This window comes from Alligator sinensis, unplaced genomic scaffold, assembly GCF_000455745.1.
Source record: "Alligator sinensis unplaced genomic scaffold, ASM45574v1 scaffold1244_1, whole genome shotgun sequence".
Lineage (NCBI taxonomy): Eukaryota > Metazoa > Chordata > Crocodylia > Alligatoridae > Alligator > Alligator sinensis.
Genome location: NW_005842591.1, coordinates 913,355 through 928,662, shown reverse-complemented (window position 1 = coordinate 928,662; position 15,308 = coordinate 913,355). Strand labels below are relative to the sequence as shown.

General features: G+C 42.1%; 1 protein-coding gene across 1 annotated transcript in view; it reads right to left on the bottom strand.

The window, feature by feature from the left end:
• INPP5K (inositol polyphosphate-5-phosphatase K) overlaps positions 1 to 15,308 on the bottom strand; it is a 28,651-nt gene that overhangs the window by 8,097 nt on the left and 5,246 nt on the right. The window contains exons 3-9 of the mRNA XM_014524299.2: positions 13,542 to 13,649; positions 12,366 to 12,474; positions 9,614 to 9,730; positions 8,405 to 8,580; positions 5,184 to 5,295; positions 4,417 to 4,526; positions 190 to 382 (exon numbers count right to left, since the gene is read on the bottom strand). Coding sequence (XP_014379785.1) covers positions 190 to 382; positions 4,417 to 4,526; positions 5,184 to 5,295; positions 8,405 to 8,580; positions 9,614 to 9,730; positions 12,366 to 12,474; positions 13,542 to 13,649 — 925 coding nt within the window. The remainder of the gene's footprint in view (positions 1 to 189; positions 383 to 4,416; positions 4,527 to 5,183; positions 5,296 to 8,404; positions 8,581 to 9,613; positions 9,731 to 12,365; positions 12,475 to 13,541; positions 13,650 to 15,308) is intronic.

Below are 15,308 nucleotides of genomic sequence, written 5' to 3'. Positions count from 1 at the left end.
AAGAGGCGCAGAAAGTACCTCTGTTTGAACTTCCTGGGATGAACCCGTCCTACATGTGCCTTTCATTCTGCCTACGACTTACAAAAAAGAATGAGATTCTGTACAAAAGGAGTAATTTTAACAAGTGGTAATGTTAACAAGAATACGAATGGTGAAATATTGGCCTCCAGTGTTGAAGTAGGACTATACCTCAAGCCCAAAGGTCCCTGTAACAGGTTTGTGATCACTGATGCCATAGCTCATGTGACTGATATAGTTCTTCAAAGTCACAGAGACTGCCTGCTCCTTTTGGGGCAATTCTCCTTCCTTCAACACGTATGAACAGAGATTCTTTACTCTCCAAAGAATCCGATCAGTCCATGCTGGCTTTCGTTTCTTTCCACTAGAAAAACAGAAGCAGGAAGAGTAAAAGGCAAAAGAAAGCAAAGTTGCCAGAAGCTAAAAAGCCACATAGCATCTATTCAAAGTTGAGATACCGCCAGAAAGCTACGACAGCAATGTCCAAAGCAACCACTTCCAAACTTCATTTTACAGGTCTGCTCTAACACAGGTACAGCCTGGTTGTCAGCTGGACTTTATCATAAAAGATCAGCTTTTAAGAACCCCTGTAAGCAGACGGACGTAAAATAAAGGGGGAGTGTTGGAATGGGTTAGTCAGTTTCAAAGAGGAAATGATGCTTTCTCCTAAAACTCACTGCAAGAGCATGCATGCCTTTGGGACAACTGCTACAGTCGGTCACACTCAAGCTTGGGGCCATCAGGAAGTGACTGGCAACCCTCAGCCCTTTCCTGCCTAGGGCTTACTGTAGCAGGGGCCAAACTTTATTTGGCAGCCATGCCACAGATTAGCCCTACAACCTCCAAGTGCCACACTAATCCCCTTTGCCTGCCTGATCTCCTGCTCTGCTTTCTGCTTCCTTCCTTATCTCCCATTGTACTGCCTGTCTCTGCCCCAATCCGCCATTTGCCACATACACAGGCCATCTGTGCTATTTGTGGCATGTTACAGGTTGGCCACTCCTGGCTTATTGCATTAGAATCTTAACCCTGGTACATATTTGCTTGTTTAAAATATGTATTCTTAATTCTGTTGTTTTTTTAAAAGAACAGAGTAATTGTCTCAACATCCAGCTGGACACTGACTGATGCCAATTACCTAGCTCTTCCATCCTCATCTGGTATGAAGAGACGGTAATAACTTGCTCAACACTACCCTCCAGGCTTTTCTAATAACTTCTACACTTGGGATACAAGTTTTCCCACAATACAAAGCTTTATAACAGTTGGAAGAGAAAAGTTCATCTGAGGACAGCAGATTCTTGCATTTGAATTGCTTGCAATTATGTTATACATCAAACTGCAACGAAGGCAGTTTAAGAGTTTGTTTCTGCATCATATCAGCAATCCCATGTGGGTGTATCACTTCAAAGTGAAATGGAGAAAAGATCATACCCTATGAAAGAGGAATTAATAGATTGGATCAAATTATAAGGATTAAAAAGGCAAGGTGTATAAGGAAAACTGTCAGTCTGGTAACTCTGAACCTCAAATTATCTTAAACAAGAGAGGCAGTCACTTAGTTTAAAAAACAAGTACACTTTTTCTCCTACCCATGCTTAAGTCTGACTCATTTCAAATTGGAGATGGAGAGATTAAGTAGCTGCATATAAGAGGAAAAAAAAACAACACATATATACTAGTAATAATACATACTGCAGCTTATGAAGATTTCTGTCACTTTGTCTGCTCTGGTGTGTAAAGCAATACCAAATGAAGAGCAAAAAAAAAAATAAGTATTATTGCATTCTCTGTTTTCCCTGATGACATGGCATAATCACATAAAAAAGGGAAGCTAAAAAGTGTGCACCACTATTCAGCAGAGTAGCCAGAATTTTATATGCACGTGCATGTGCACATGCATATATTTTTTTACATGTACACATTTGGTACCTTCCAATAAATATGCATCTTTATATATTCAGTATCTTTCAATGGACACAAACTGTGGACTGCAAATCTCTTCCTGGAACCAGGAAAAGAAAGTGATAAGCAACCCTGCTGAGTCCTGCAGCTGTGATTTTGGACTGCAGATCCTAGAGACTGGGGGGGGGGGGGGGCGGGGGGGGGGGGGGCATGTGGCCCTGTTCTCCCTTCAGCAAGTCAAAAAAAAATCCATTAGCCTTAAAGAACTTAATGTACACAATAAAGGTATTTAAGTATACCTTTCAGGAAGTCATAAAGACTGCTCACAATATTCAGATTAAATAACCTAAAGTCCCATGAAATAGACTTTAGACTAGGGAAGTAGACTTTATGGCCTAGGAGCTCCCTCCCAATTCTGTTACTGTATTAGGATTTGTCAAGTGTAGATAATGCATAATTTACTTATTACTGGAATTATGGCTGGTCCCAGTACACCTATCCATTTGTGCTTAGAGTGCAGTGTTTTTGATCAAGGTTAGTAAATTATGAATAATTTTGGTGACCGTCTTAATGGTACAGCAGAAGAGACAAAGCTATAACTTAATAACATTCAGTTAATTCCTTCAGAAAGATTAGAAGCAAGCAGGGGGTTTTTTTAATATTACACAAGACTCAAATTTTAAAAAATCTCAGCGTGAGCTTTGCTTCGCTTCTAAAATATTTACAATCTACGAAATCCAAAAAATTATCTTCTTACTTAAACCAAAAGAGCGTCTTCTGCTCCCTGGAAATAAAAATAAAGATCAGTACGAAACTCCTGTTGGCCAAGAATCAACTTCTCCATTTAAATGCGTCATGCAGAAAGTCAACTAAGGTTTAAAGCAATTAGAGAAAAAGAGTAAATACCTTAAAATCTTTATAAAAATGTTGCTTGAAAAATGCTTTTCTGGAATATTTAAAGCAACAACAAAAAATACAGAAATTCAGTTCTGTAATTTCCCAATAGTAGCTTCATCCAACACCACAATTGAGGAAAATAATGAATCACAGACAAACAGTTTTGTATAATTATCCATTTATACCTTCAGGCCATTTTGATAACCTTTGCAAGTTATTACTTGCCAAGTACAATTTATAAAGTTAGGATAATTTATCTGTCTAGCTTGGATCATATTCATACTTTTTAAAAATTCTTACGGCCTGCACTTTTGAATGCTATGAAACCTGAAATGAGCTAAAAAGGAAGAACACACAGTTAGAATAACAGTCCGTTTTTAACCAAATACACCGTTTAATATAAATGAACACAGGAGATTTACATTGGGAGCCATCTGTTGATACAAAGTTGCCTCTTACTACAGGTCAAAGTGCTTCTAGTGTAGACCACTTGCACTGGCAACACTCTGCTGTTGTTGGTATAACTACATCTAAACTAGGAGCTTTAAGCAGCACAGCCATGTCAGTCAGGAATCCCATTTTACTGCACCCCTGACCAAGCAGCTTTGCCAGCCAAAGTCAGCAGAGCAGACCTGACCACAGGATCTTTAGAAGGAACTCACCAAGCTAGCTAAAGGGGCAACACAACGGCAGATAAAAACAAATTATGGCAAACGTAAGGTAAGGCATATTGGAAAGAATACTGTAAACCTTGCCAGTTTCTAAACTAATCTATTGCCAATAAAAAATAAATGGAGGCATTATTGTGCAACCATGGTTACAAAGCAAACAAAAGCCTATTAGGATGTACACAGAATGAAATACAAAATACTGAAATCATTATAAACCATTATTTAAGCAAGCAGTACACTCTCACAGGCATAACAAAAGCTAATAACTAGAAGTTTATGGCGGGGGAGGGGGGGAAAATCTAACTGGAAAGCACAAGTAGCAAATTTGTTATCAGTAATTAACCATTAAAACAGCTTGTCAAGGGATATAGTAGACATGGCGTCTCTTGGTGAAGATCTCTTTCTAGAAGTTACAGTTAAGCCATGAATCACTGGCACAAATGCCAGGAATTCTTAGCTGAATAAACTGCTATAACATGGTTCAACTAAGAGATGAGACTTAATGGCCATTATGATCTTCTCTCAATTTTTTTAAGCTGTAAAAGGAAAAAATGTTACCTTTGGCCTGAAAAGGAGAACTTCAAAACCAAAAGGTGTTTTAATATGACTGCACACCTGAAAACAATTGTTTAGAAAAAAAAGTGGAATTTGCACCATCCATCTGGTTTTCCCAAATGCCAATTCAGGCCAGTGTTGGCATGTTCACTCCACACGTGATTTCAAAACCCAGAAGTATGTATTTATTCAGCACTGCCCACAGAACAGGCAGCAAAATTAATGTATGCAACAGCTTCATAGTCGAACAACAATTTGGAGGAAACCCCCCCCCTAAGATTATGTTTTGGATCAAACTGATACCTTTGGGGCACAAGGTTCCTCTTAACAGACTACTTCCTGCCTGAACACAAATCAATTGTGTTTTTACCTGGTGTCATACACATCTGTGTAAAGATCAAACTTGTAGGTTGGTTTAAACTGCAGAGGACCCTCCATGAATTCTTTGAGAAAGGATTCCTTCTTCTTTGCCATATTTAACTGAAAAGAAATATTATGATGGACAATGCTGTAAAGAACAATATTTAAAGCAAAATTTAAAATTAAAGTTTAAAAAAAAAAAAGCTTTCATGAAAGATGAAAAAACTTCTCACAAAAATAATTGATGTTTTATTAAGTGAAACATACTTGAGAAAGAAAATAGAGAATATATGAATATAACCTTTTAACTACACTTCTTAGAAATACTGTAACAGCTATTCAGAATATAACAGAATGCTAGAACCAAAGCATTTCAGTAATTTAAATAGGATGGAAGAAACAGAAAAATCAAGAAAATAGGACAATTTGCAAGCCAGCAAAGTCCAGAGAAAGCTGCAATCGGGACTGAGCACTAGGGCCAAGTTAGTAAGTTAATGCAGCAAGAAATAAGTACTACACCTCTTAATGGTATTCAGAACTGAAATGCAAGAATTCCTACACAGCTAAGCAAGTTCCAATATGGACTAAGTTAAGAATAAGTGCATAACGCCTAATTACTATTAGGTAAATTAGGTATTCATTTACCCAACATCAGCTCTCTGATCAAGGGATATAAACAGCACTGATAGGAAAAGTAATAGCAGTAAGTGTTAACACGACACAATAGCCAAGACACATTTGCGCTAGAATCAGGAGAGGATTACAGATAGACAATACCTGATCCTTTTCCCATAGCAAGTTGTATCGGCACTTATTTATTGACTCTCGGACAAAATGCATTCCATGATCTGCTATTCGGAAGTTAAGATCTCCAAACCAGAAGAGAATGCTTAAAACAAGGAAAAACATAGTAAGTGATTATAACTCCCTCATAAAGGCGCCTGTTTCAGGGGACTGTGAACATAGGAAGGGAAAACAATTTTGAAATATAGGTTACTCCATTGCTTATTTTCTTAATGTCTAATCTAAATGCCACTAAAAAGAGCTTTATTTAGTGACAGTTAAGATTACAGGACAAGCCCACCAACCCCAAATTTCTGAAAGAAACTGAAAGACTTTAAGTGGAAAACATTTCCTTAATTTCTTGCCCTTTCACCTTTCTTGTCATGCCATTTATAACAAATTGTAGCTCTCCATGAGGCTTATACTTCTATCGCTCAAGCAAAATGTGGTACAGTGCAGGCTTAAACAGCAGTTCCAGGAATATGAAGACAGAATAACTCCCAAAGCATTTGGAATTTGTGGTATGAACAGATTAACACAGCTAACCACAAGAGAATCTTAGGTGACTTATAGTTTTGCACCAGAGTATAATTTTTTTAAACATGGGCTACATGCTATTGTTATACGTGATGGAGTTGCAAGTGACATTAATTATGAAGCAGTGGAGAGCATTATCAGCAGTGTTGTAGACAACATGAAAGTGGCAAGGAAAGCGGGATGCCTTTTCCTTCACTTCCAATTCCCACACTTTTGATGATCTGCATTGAAGGAGCATGCTCTAGTGGAATCTTAACATAAACAAAGCCCAGTTAGCAACAGTTAATTTGCAGAGTTTTGTATATAGGCTTGGCATACCACAGCAGGTTTAAATCCCTAAGGCCAGGGAGAAAAGAAATCAATCAATCAAATGACTGAAATGTAAAACACCTATAAAATCTGAAAAAGTCTGATGCTTTCAACTGTAACCTTCCCTCCTATGGGTCAAAAGGAGGTTTGAATCCTGGAACTTCAGGACTATCACTTGAGCAACGAGTATTGGACAGTCTCCTTTACTTCAGCCACCTTAAGAATCACTTAAGATGCATTCCCATGTAGCTTACACAATCATTTGCTAGACAAAATATTGCGTATTGGAGATTAGCAGTCCTAGGTTTCACCCCAGTACTGGGAAAGTGTGGCCTCCACCAGATGTTACACTTAAGATACGATTAACCCGTTAAATCACAGCTTAAATAGTAACCCAGCCACACATCCACGAAATTAATGGTAGCACAAAACCAGCCACAAAATTATACCACAACAAGTTTAATAATTTTGCATTTGCTTTCCATTGTACCTTAAATTGAACATAAGGCAGGGTCCCTCATCATGCAGCCCGATGCTGGCTGCATGACAGGGCTTGGCTGACAGCTTCCCCGACCCCGGGACTATACCAGTCTCCCGCCATCTTAAGAGCCGAGACCTACAATCACCTTGGCTGCAGGTCCCAGCCCTGGGGACTGCACTAGAGCTGGCTGGAAACTCCAGTATGGTCCCAGGGCTGGAGCTGACAATCAGCTGTTTGTCAGTCCCAGCCCCTGGACTACATTGGTTCACCAAGAACCTGGCTTTCAACTTGTGGTGCTCGTGATCCCAGGCTCCCCCTGCACTGGCAAGCAGTAACAGGGAGATTAGGATCTGATCCCTGATCTCAAAATCATGCATCCTGTCAGGATTACCAAATTAGAACATAGATGTAATCTTGTTTAATCTCTCTGTTACTTATTTGTGGAATGGGATGGAAGCCAGTGCTTAACTACTATACAGATTTGAAGTTCATGGCCTTGGTCAATAAAAAATGCTGGTGCAAGCACATGAAAACAAGCTGTCATCATTAGAGAAGAGATGGGTTTTTCTATAGCATCTCCCCAGCACAGTTTACCTGGCAAGAAAGTCTCTCTAAAAAAGGTTTCATTGAACAGATGCATATTGTTGCCACAGCTGAACATGACAAGTTTATTCCTTTTCAGCTATGGAGAAAAACTGACAATACCGCACAAATATTTCCTGCTTAGCATTTCCCAGCACATGGAAAGCAATATGCAGATCTCAGATTGTTTTAGATTTCTTACAAAAGGAATAGAGGAAAAAACGAATTGAAAATACTGCAACGCTTCAAAACTGAATTCTACGGCTTTATATACATTAACCAAATTTCCATCAAACCACCATCAAAAATTCAAACAGTTCTAAAAGTTTTGCCCCGAATTGATTCTTCAATTCATGATGTTTACATGTAATAAATATATTTTTTAGAATTCCTCTCGAGATGAAAGCTTGTTTCAGCCTTAACTACAATACTATGAGCAAATGCAGGCTCCAACATAATATTCCATTCCAGCTCCACGCCATTACTTCTATTTTTGTTCTTTAAACCATTTTACATAGTTCCTGTAAAATTAAAGAATAACGACTTAGACTGATCACCTCAACCAATTAATGGCATATTTAAGTTAAAAGTCAGAGTGAAGGTATAATTCCAAGGGTAACAAAATAATGAGACAAGCCACCAAGGATGATGATGTTTTATCAGTTAACAATCTAACAAATCCACATGGCAGAATAAACTGCACAAATACAATGGAAAGACATTCAGCTTAAAAACAAAACTATCTGTCACTGAACTGAAGGAATATCTCAGTGTGTGCATGTTTTTTGAGCTTTTAAAGGACTTCACATTCACTTGCACATTCATTTACCTAATGCAATACAATGAGACTGGTGGCAAGGACAACCCTGCCCTACAAACAGGGCTCAGCAACCTGTTGCCTGAAGGCTGCTCACACAGGTCAAATCCAGTCTGTATTTTTTTTGCTAAGGGCACACTTATGGCTTCCTGATGCTCCAGTCAGCTGCTACAGCCCAGGTGAAGGGCTGCTTTTTCTTGCTGCAGCCTCTGCTCACTATGGCTGGAGCAGCCAGACGGGAAGGGGAGTTTGTGGCACCTGCTGGGTGCAAGCCACAGCCTGAGTTTACAAAAGGTTGTCCATCCCTGTTCTGCAAGATCTTTTCCAGCCCTGTCGTATAGGGTTCAGGGAACACATCCATTGAAGAGACTTAAAATTCCCTAGACAGAATTCTACCTTCGCATCATGGAAATAAGACAATGACAAATACCATTATCTCAGAAGCAACTCAGAAATAAAACCACAAAAGAGGAAAAGAGGAAGACTCACTCATGATCTAGGACACCTGGTACATTCTCTCCTTCCAACTGCTGCATTTCCAGAATTTTCTCAAAGTTATCCAGTCGCTGATCCGTATTCTCTATGTGAGCTGGCAAATGGCAGTTTATGAAGCAGATCATATGGCCATAAAGAGAAAGGCGAATTGTGACTCCTCCTTTGTTCCCCTGATGTGGAAAAGGAACAGCACTCTTTGAAAATATTGTCACCAAGTGCAGATACATCCATTACTACAACCGATGACATTTCAAACTCTTTATTTTTTTAAGGAAGAAATAGTTGCAGTTGTTTTTAAATTAGAGGCAGTATTCAAGTTATAGCCAGAAGTCTCAGTCAGTAAACTGGTGAAATTCTAAAATGTCATGGTGGGTAATCATACCAGTCCTTGCTGGCCTTAATTATCACTAGTACATTCACTGCCAAGTAAACCACAGCCCTCTCCAATACATCCCTCAGAAGCCCCCCATCACGTAATCTCCAGGGATCCAGGTTTTCTGTTTGCTGCAGGTAAATGCAAGTTTTTCCCTTTGAGAGCGAGAAATGCAGGAACCTGTGGGGAGAGCTCCCGCAGATAAGTTGGCGGGGGTGTGGAGGGTGAAGCCTGAGGCAGCGGCAGCCATGCTGAGGGAGTGGGGCAAGGTGGGCGGCTAGGGTTGGGGGTGCTGCCCAGCTGGGGCAGTACCCAGGACAGAGGCACAGGGAGCTAGCGAGGGGGGCCTATGACATATCTGGGGAGGCTGTGGCTCGAGAGTGAGAGGCAACAACATGGACAGGGGCAGGACACTGGCATATCAGGGTTACTCAGCACCGCAAAGTAGTGGGGGGGAGAGGACAGCCACAGCTGGACCGTGTTCTGGTGAGTGAAGGGGGCAGGGGGAACTCTGATTTTCCATGATAAAAAATCAGAATGAAATGCCAAAATATAGAGGTATTTAGAATTTATTTTATTTTAATGATTGAGGCACTGGCAGGCTTCCAAATTGCTTTAGAATTGTAAATATATCAATAAAGCACGGTGTTCAACTAATACCAATATATACAGTGGTGTTTCATTTTAATTGCAGAAAAATGCAGACTTTAGGGGGGTTTAATCAGAGAAATGGGGGGGTATGGGAGGGCACGCAGGGGTTAAACAGAGAAAACCAGGATCCCTAGTAATCACCCAGTACCCGGTGCAGCCAGCTCTTAGATATTCTTTACCCAATATCCATAGAGGCCCGTGCGAGTATAATGAGTGTGAATGTCCCGTATAAAGGGAACATGAGCGTGCTTCACAAAGACCATAAGTAGTAATCCCTGCATGCGAATGGAGGAGAGCTGCAAAAGTCAAAGAACAAAGAGAAGCATGATCAGTTCTAGAGGTACCTGTGAATACCACGACTATTTAAATTTCTTCCATGGAAAGCTTTAGTCAAAGACTATTATATACCTCATGCCCAGTGTTGTCCATGGCAAGTTTGACCTGTGACAAAGAACCAGAAGTACTTGCTGCCCCAAACTGGAAAGACTAATGGTACTTGCACGTTAAAAACAGACTGCTTTTATGCAGTATGAAACTGATCAGTACTGCGTTCTTCGTTACTTACGCTGCAATTAAAGTCAATACTATGCTGCCCTTAAATTTTTGACCTTTTCATGGATTGTGGATATTTTCCCCTGAAAATGCATAACGGTACTGAAGAACTTGGAGGAAAGTTGAACATTTCAACAACCGAGGGTTAGTTTTCAGAACCTGAGAAGGTATGACTATTTAATCAACATTCCTGTTACAGTAAACAGCAGAGGACTGATGACTGGAGCATTTTAGAAATGGCTCAGCACCCACTCTCTAAAAGGCATGGCCCATTAGGGTGCGTCAGGTTGAGCACCAAGTATTGTCAGTGACTTTGGAACATATTTGCACCAAGTAGCTTGTAATTCAAAGACTCTGTCCTGAATTGTCTGACTCCGGTGAAGCTAACAAAGTGTTTCATGTTACTGAATACCCCAGTATCCCCACCCCAGTCTTTTTAATATACATTTATTTTCCATATATGACCTGGCCTCAAAATATTAATTATATGAAAAATATGACAGCTTCCAAAGACCAGCTATTAATCTTTTACTGCCTCATTAGCCTATAGTTTCCAGCCATGCAGCCATCCACTTATTGCCAGAAATAAATGTCTAGAAAGAAGCCTAGTTAGGAAATTATGGATTTCAGCTCGGTCAATATAAGTGGCTATCTTAAATGACATAAGACAGAAAATTGAGCCCAAGGACTTGCATTTTAGTGCTACACCCCATTTTATCAAGAACTTTCAGATAAAAAAAGATTCCTCTAGTACAGATTACTTTCACCTTGGGCTGAAGTGAAGAGTGGTAACAGAGCCACTATATCACGAAACAGTCTTATTAGATCATTCAGTATGTGCTGGATTGTGTTTGGTAAATGAGAAGCAATTTGCAGTCATGCAGCACTGAATCCTACATTCACTCCTACATCACGAGCTGTGAAGGGGTTAAAGCTTGAGCTGCAGAGTTTACAAGGAGAGTGAGTAATGCTAAACAGCAGACTGCTCCATGAGATCTGGAAAAAGCCTGCTTTTGCCTTCATTCTGCTGTCCCAAAACAAGGTGCTGATCTTGTCTGGGGACAGACAGTTCATGAAAAATATGGTAACATATAGACATTAACATTAACTGCATCAGATGTTTCAATCATCTAGTTTTACTTTGTGACCATGTTGTGTCTGTTTGTCAGAAACACTGCTCTCTCCTGAAATTCAGACATACTACATCCTTGGAATACAGAGTCTCTTACACTCCTCATTCAGGACTGAAAAGAAGTTTCATTCTTCTGTAAAACTGCCTAATTAGATGCTTAACAACATTTTTTTTGCTAAATTACAAGCTTTAAGATTGTTTTCACTGAACTAGTTGACTACATGCAGCTGTGTCACCCAAGCATTCTTTATGAAATTCCAGACCCTTCCTCAACTTCAGCAAAAACTTTTCAGAAATTAGCTGAACACTCATTACATTTTTTCCCCACTTCAAAAGCAGGGTATTTCCACTCATATTACAAGTACAAAGTATCTTACCAAGCACCATGGAAATCACAGTCATTGCTTAAAATGATCCCGGGGATTGGGGGACTGCAGGGCAGACCCTACAACGAGAGGCTACGGGACCTGAACCTGTTCAGCCTTCACAAGAGAAGGCTGAGGGGGGACCTGGTGACCGCCTATAAACTCACTAGGGGGGACCAGAAGGGTTTGGGGGAGACCTTGTTTCCCCTAGCGCCCCCCAGGATAACAAGGAATAACGGCCACAAGTTGTTGGAGAGTAGGTTTAGATTAGACATCCGTAGGAACTACTTCACAGTCAGGGTGGCTAGGATCTGGAACCAACTTCCAAGGGAAGTGGTGCTGGCTCCTACCCTGGGGGTCTTTAAGAAGCGGCTCGATGCCTACCTGGCTGGGGTCATTTGAGCTAAAATTAATTTCTCTATTCCTTGGGAATTTACACTCATTAAAACACGAGCAATACCAATGGAGATCCTGGCTGCATGGTTCTACAGCACTGGCTCTATGGTGGTGACAACCACACAAATAACTTCAGGACAGAATTTACTGGCATGTTCACTGCAAAATGTTAACAAGGCCTCCTGTTCAGAATGAGAAATGAAAGCCCACATATGCGATTCTTGCTGCGAAAACCAAGGGTGCCAAGATCAGGGATAAGTCTCTCCAAATGCCTGTAAAAACAAGCGAGCAGGACATGACCCCAGAGAATTGCTTCAGCGGGACTTCTGTGCAAAGACTACTAGTGTGTGCAGAAATGCACTCAATACCAGCTGCCAAAGTATGCACACACCTATTACAGAAATCATTTTCAGCAAAGAAAAATGGGTGGAGATGTCAAGGACTCATTTGTTCTGTGCTAAACTAATTATTGAACCAAGTACTTACCTTGATATAACCCAAAGGAGAAAGAACATCCATGAAGAAAGTGCTCCATGGATCATCAAATGCCAAATCAGAAAGGAAATTCACAATCTTCGAGTTCACCTCCTGTAAACTGAACACACCGGGGTTTACTCAGACCCTGTGCTCAGCCTAGCCTTAGATACCGACAGAACCCCCAAAACTTCACAAGGGGACAAAAAGCTAAGGCTAGAACCATGGCATCCAAGTAAACCTCTCCAAAAGCAGGTACACTGGCCTTTCATTCTGATCTGACCTGAGACGCAATGTAACCCATCCATACAGGTAGTGTCAAAACAGGAAAAATCGCAGGGGCTTAACAACACTCAGTGTCAGAATTTAAAGCAAACCCAGACTGACAGAAGCTAGTGTGCAACAGGTGATATGTGTAATGAAGCACTAATGCATTTTAGCCAAAGGATGGAGAAAAGGCCGATTTGACTAAAGGATGCTCTGATAGATCACCTCTCTGTTGGCACAGTCTTGGGGTAATACAAGCCTAAGGATACAAACATCTTAACTAACATAGTAGGCAGGGAGATGCTGCTCAAGCACACGCTCCCCCAATGTCTTTGATCATAGTGCGCAGGGCAGGGTGGTTACTAACTGCCAGTGATGTCAGGATTTAAAAATTCTTAAGTTTTTTTGAGGAAGCAACACACTTATCAGGGCCTGCAGCACTTACTTTTGTGATACAGCATTACACTGGAACAGAAACATACGCTAATTCTTCATGGTTACTGCAAGTCGAGGAAAACCTTCTCCACTATTTGTTGTGTGCCCTAAGCAATTCTATCCTCATTCACTGGACACTTTTCCTATGGGGAATCATTTTGTACGCTGCTCTCTAGCAGAGAAATCCTCCCACCAAAAACTCAGTGTTGTATGTATTTAGAGGGCATGGCTCAGTCCTGTCAGAAGATGGAAGAAGAGGGTTGAGGACACAAGCAATCCAGCTATCCATCACAACATTCACAAACTCCATTCACAGGCCTTAGCAGCTAATGATATTATGATACCCTTACTGGGAGATTAGTCACCTTTGAACAGCCATCACAGTAATAGCAGCTCTTCAAAAGCTCTGAGCAAGTCACCAAAACCCAACATATTGGCAGTAAACTTGAAGCACCCTCTCTAGAATGTCCTTTAATATATACCTACCCAATAACATACATGTCCACGTCCAGGCCTTGCGAACCGAGCTGAAGTAAGTCAGTGACGTCGGGAGGGGGGGAAGCTGTGCCAACGTTCCAGGTTACTATGTGTAATCTACAAGCAAAAGTAAAATGAGGCCACACAAAAACTGAGGCGTGAACATGTTAACACAACAGGATCCCACGTTCCACTGCGAAGCTCCCATCTACGGGAAAACAAGATGAGAAATGTAAAACTGTCATAAAAGCTAACTGGTAGCTTAACATAAGGCCATTGAGAGAATGAAGCCTGAACTCTTTCTTCAGGCTTTCCCTCAAGCCAGGAGAACTTTATCTAGCTTGCAAAAGACGTCCTCATACGCGTCTTCATCCGAGCTGACATTCTCCACCCAGGCCGGGGCCAAGCCATTCGCTGCCAGACCTGTAAGCGGCTGCTTGAACCCTGTGCTGCTGAAACTTGCAAAGCGGTTGCGTAAGTGGTGCAGGCCTTTCAAAATCAGACAGGGAAAGGGCTGGCAAATTCTGAAGTGCATCTTCATTATGCAAAGATGCCACCCCAGCAAAACAGCAACAGAAACGAGCCAACGTGCCAGCCACACTACCCTTCGGATCCTAGGTATAGAAGGACTCTCAGGGACGCAGCACCAGGGCCCTTCACACCAGTTTTTAAACGCATGTGAAACTCAGCCCTGCACCCTGGCTGAAGGGGCAGGTGCAGTTACAAGGCTAAAAGAAACGCAGCGCCAAAGCTGGTTCCACAGTAATGTTTTGCACAGAATTTAGATGCGTCTCACCTCCTCAACTGAACCATTTCTTCCTCAGAGAGGTAATACTGTTAAATCCATAAGCTTGAGCTTTAAGAGTATTTAATATTGACCGATTCAAATCACATGCTTTTACCCATGGCTAGCAGAAACGTAATCTCCGATTTGTAGGCACATGCACTGCTCGGCTCTGTCCAACCCTAGGGAAACGGCACACAGGCCCGAACTGTTCTTCGTAAGCAGTCCCCAAGATGTCCCCACGGTTACGTATTGTGTGAAGGGATAAAACCCTGGCTCTGGTCCTGAGTTTTCTGACAAAGGGCTTCCCCCAATATTACCACATCACAGGCAGCCTTTAAAATGCTGCGCTACTAATTTCCACCTATTTTCAATTCTTACGCTGCCCATCCGTGTTAACGTACCCGAGCACCTAAACGCACCTTCAATGTATGATCGTAAGATCTTATATTTCTATCGTCTCTTATTCCAATTTCACTACCAGTCCACAAAGATTTGCCCACAGCACGAAGGAAGCGTGCAGAAGCGCAGGAAACTCGGCCTGAATCTCGAGTCCCAGCCCCGGGGCCAACCCACCGAAACCTTGCCGCAAGTTTCCCTTCAAAGCGTGACCCTGAAGCCAGTCGGTCTTGCCCAGCCAGCCGCTACTAGCGCGCTGCGCCCCTTCGCTCGTGCAAGCGCGGGTCGTACTCCCCAAGGGACGCCCGCGCCCAATCCCCTCCAGCTGGGCCCCGAGGCCAGCGAAGACGCGACCCCCCCAAACCTGGGTTTCAGAACCTGAAAGGGAGAAAGATGCAAGCCACTACGGGAACCCTGGGTCCGGTGGATCCCCGCCCCCCCGGCGGGGTCCCGGGGGAGGGAACTGCAGCGAAGCCCAGGGAGGGGGCGGCGGCGGGTCCGTGGGCCGAGGCCGCGCAGGGTCAGCGGGGGGCCGCGGTACAGACCCGCGCAGGAGGGCCGAGCCCGGGGCCGGCAGGACCCGGCCGTGCGTG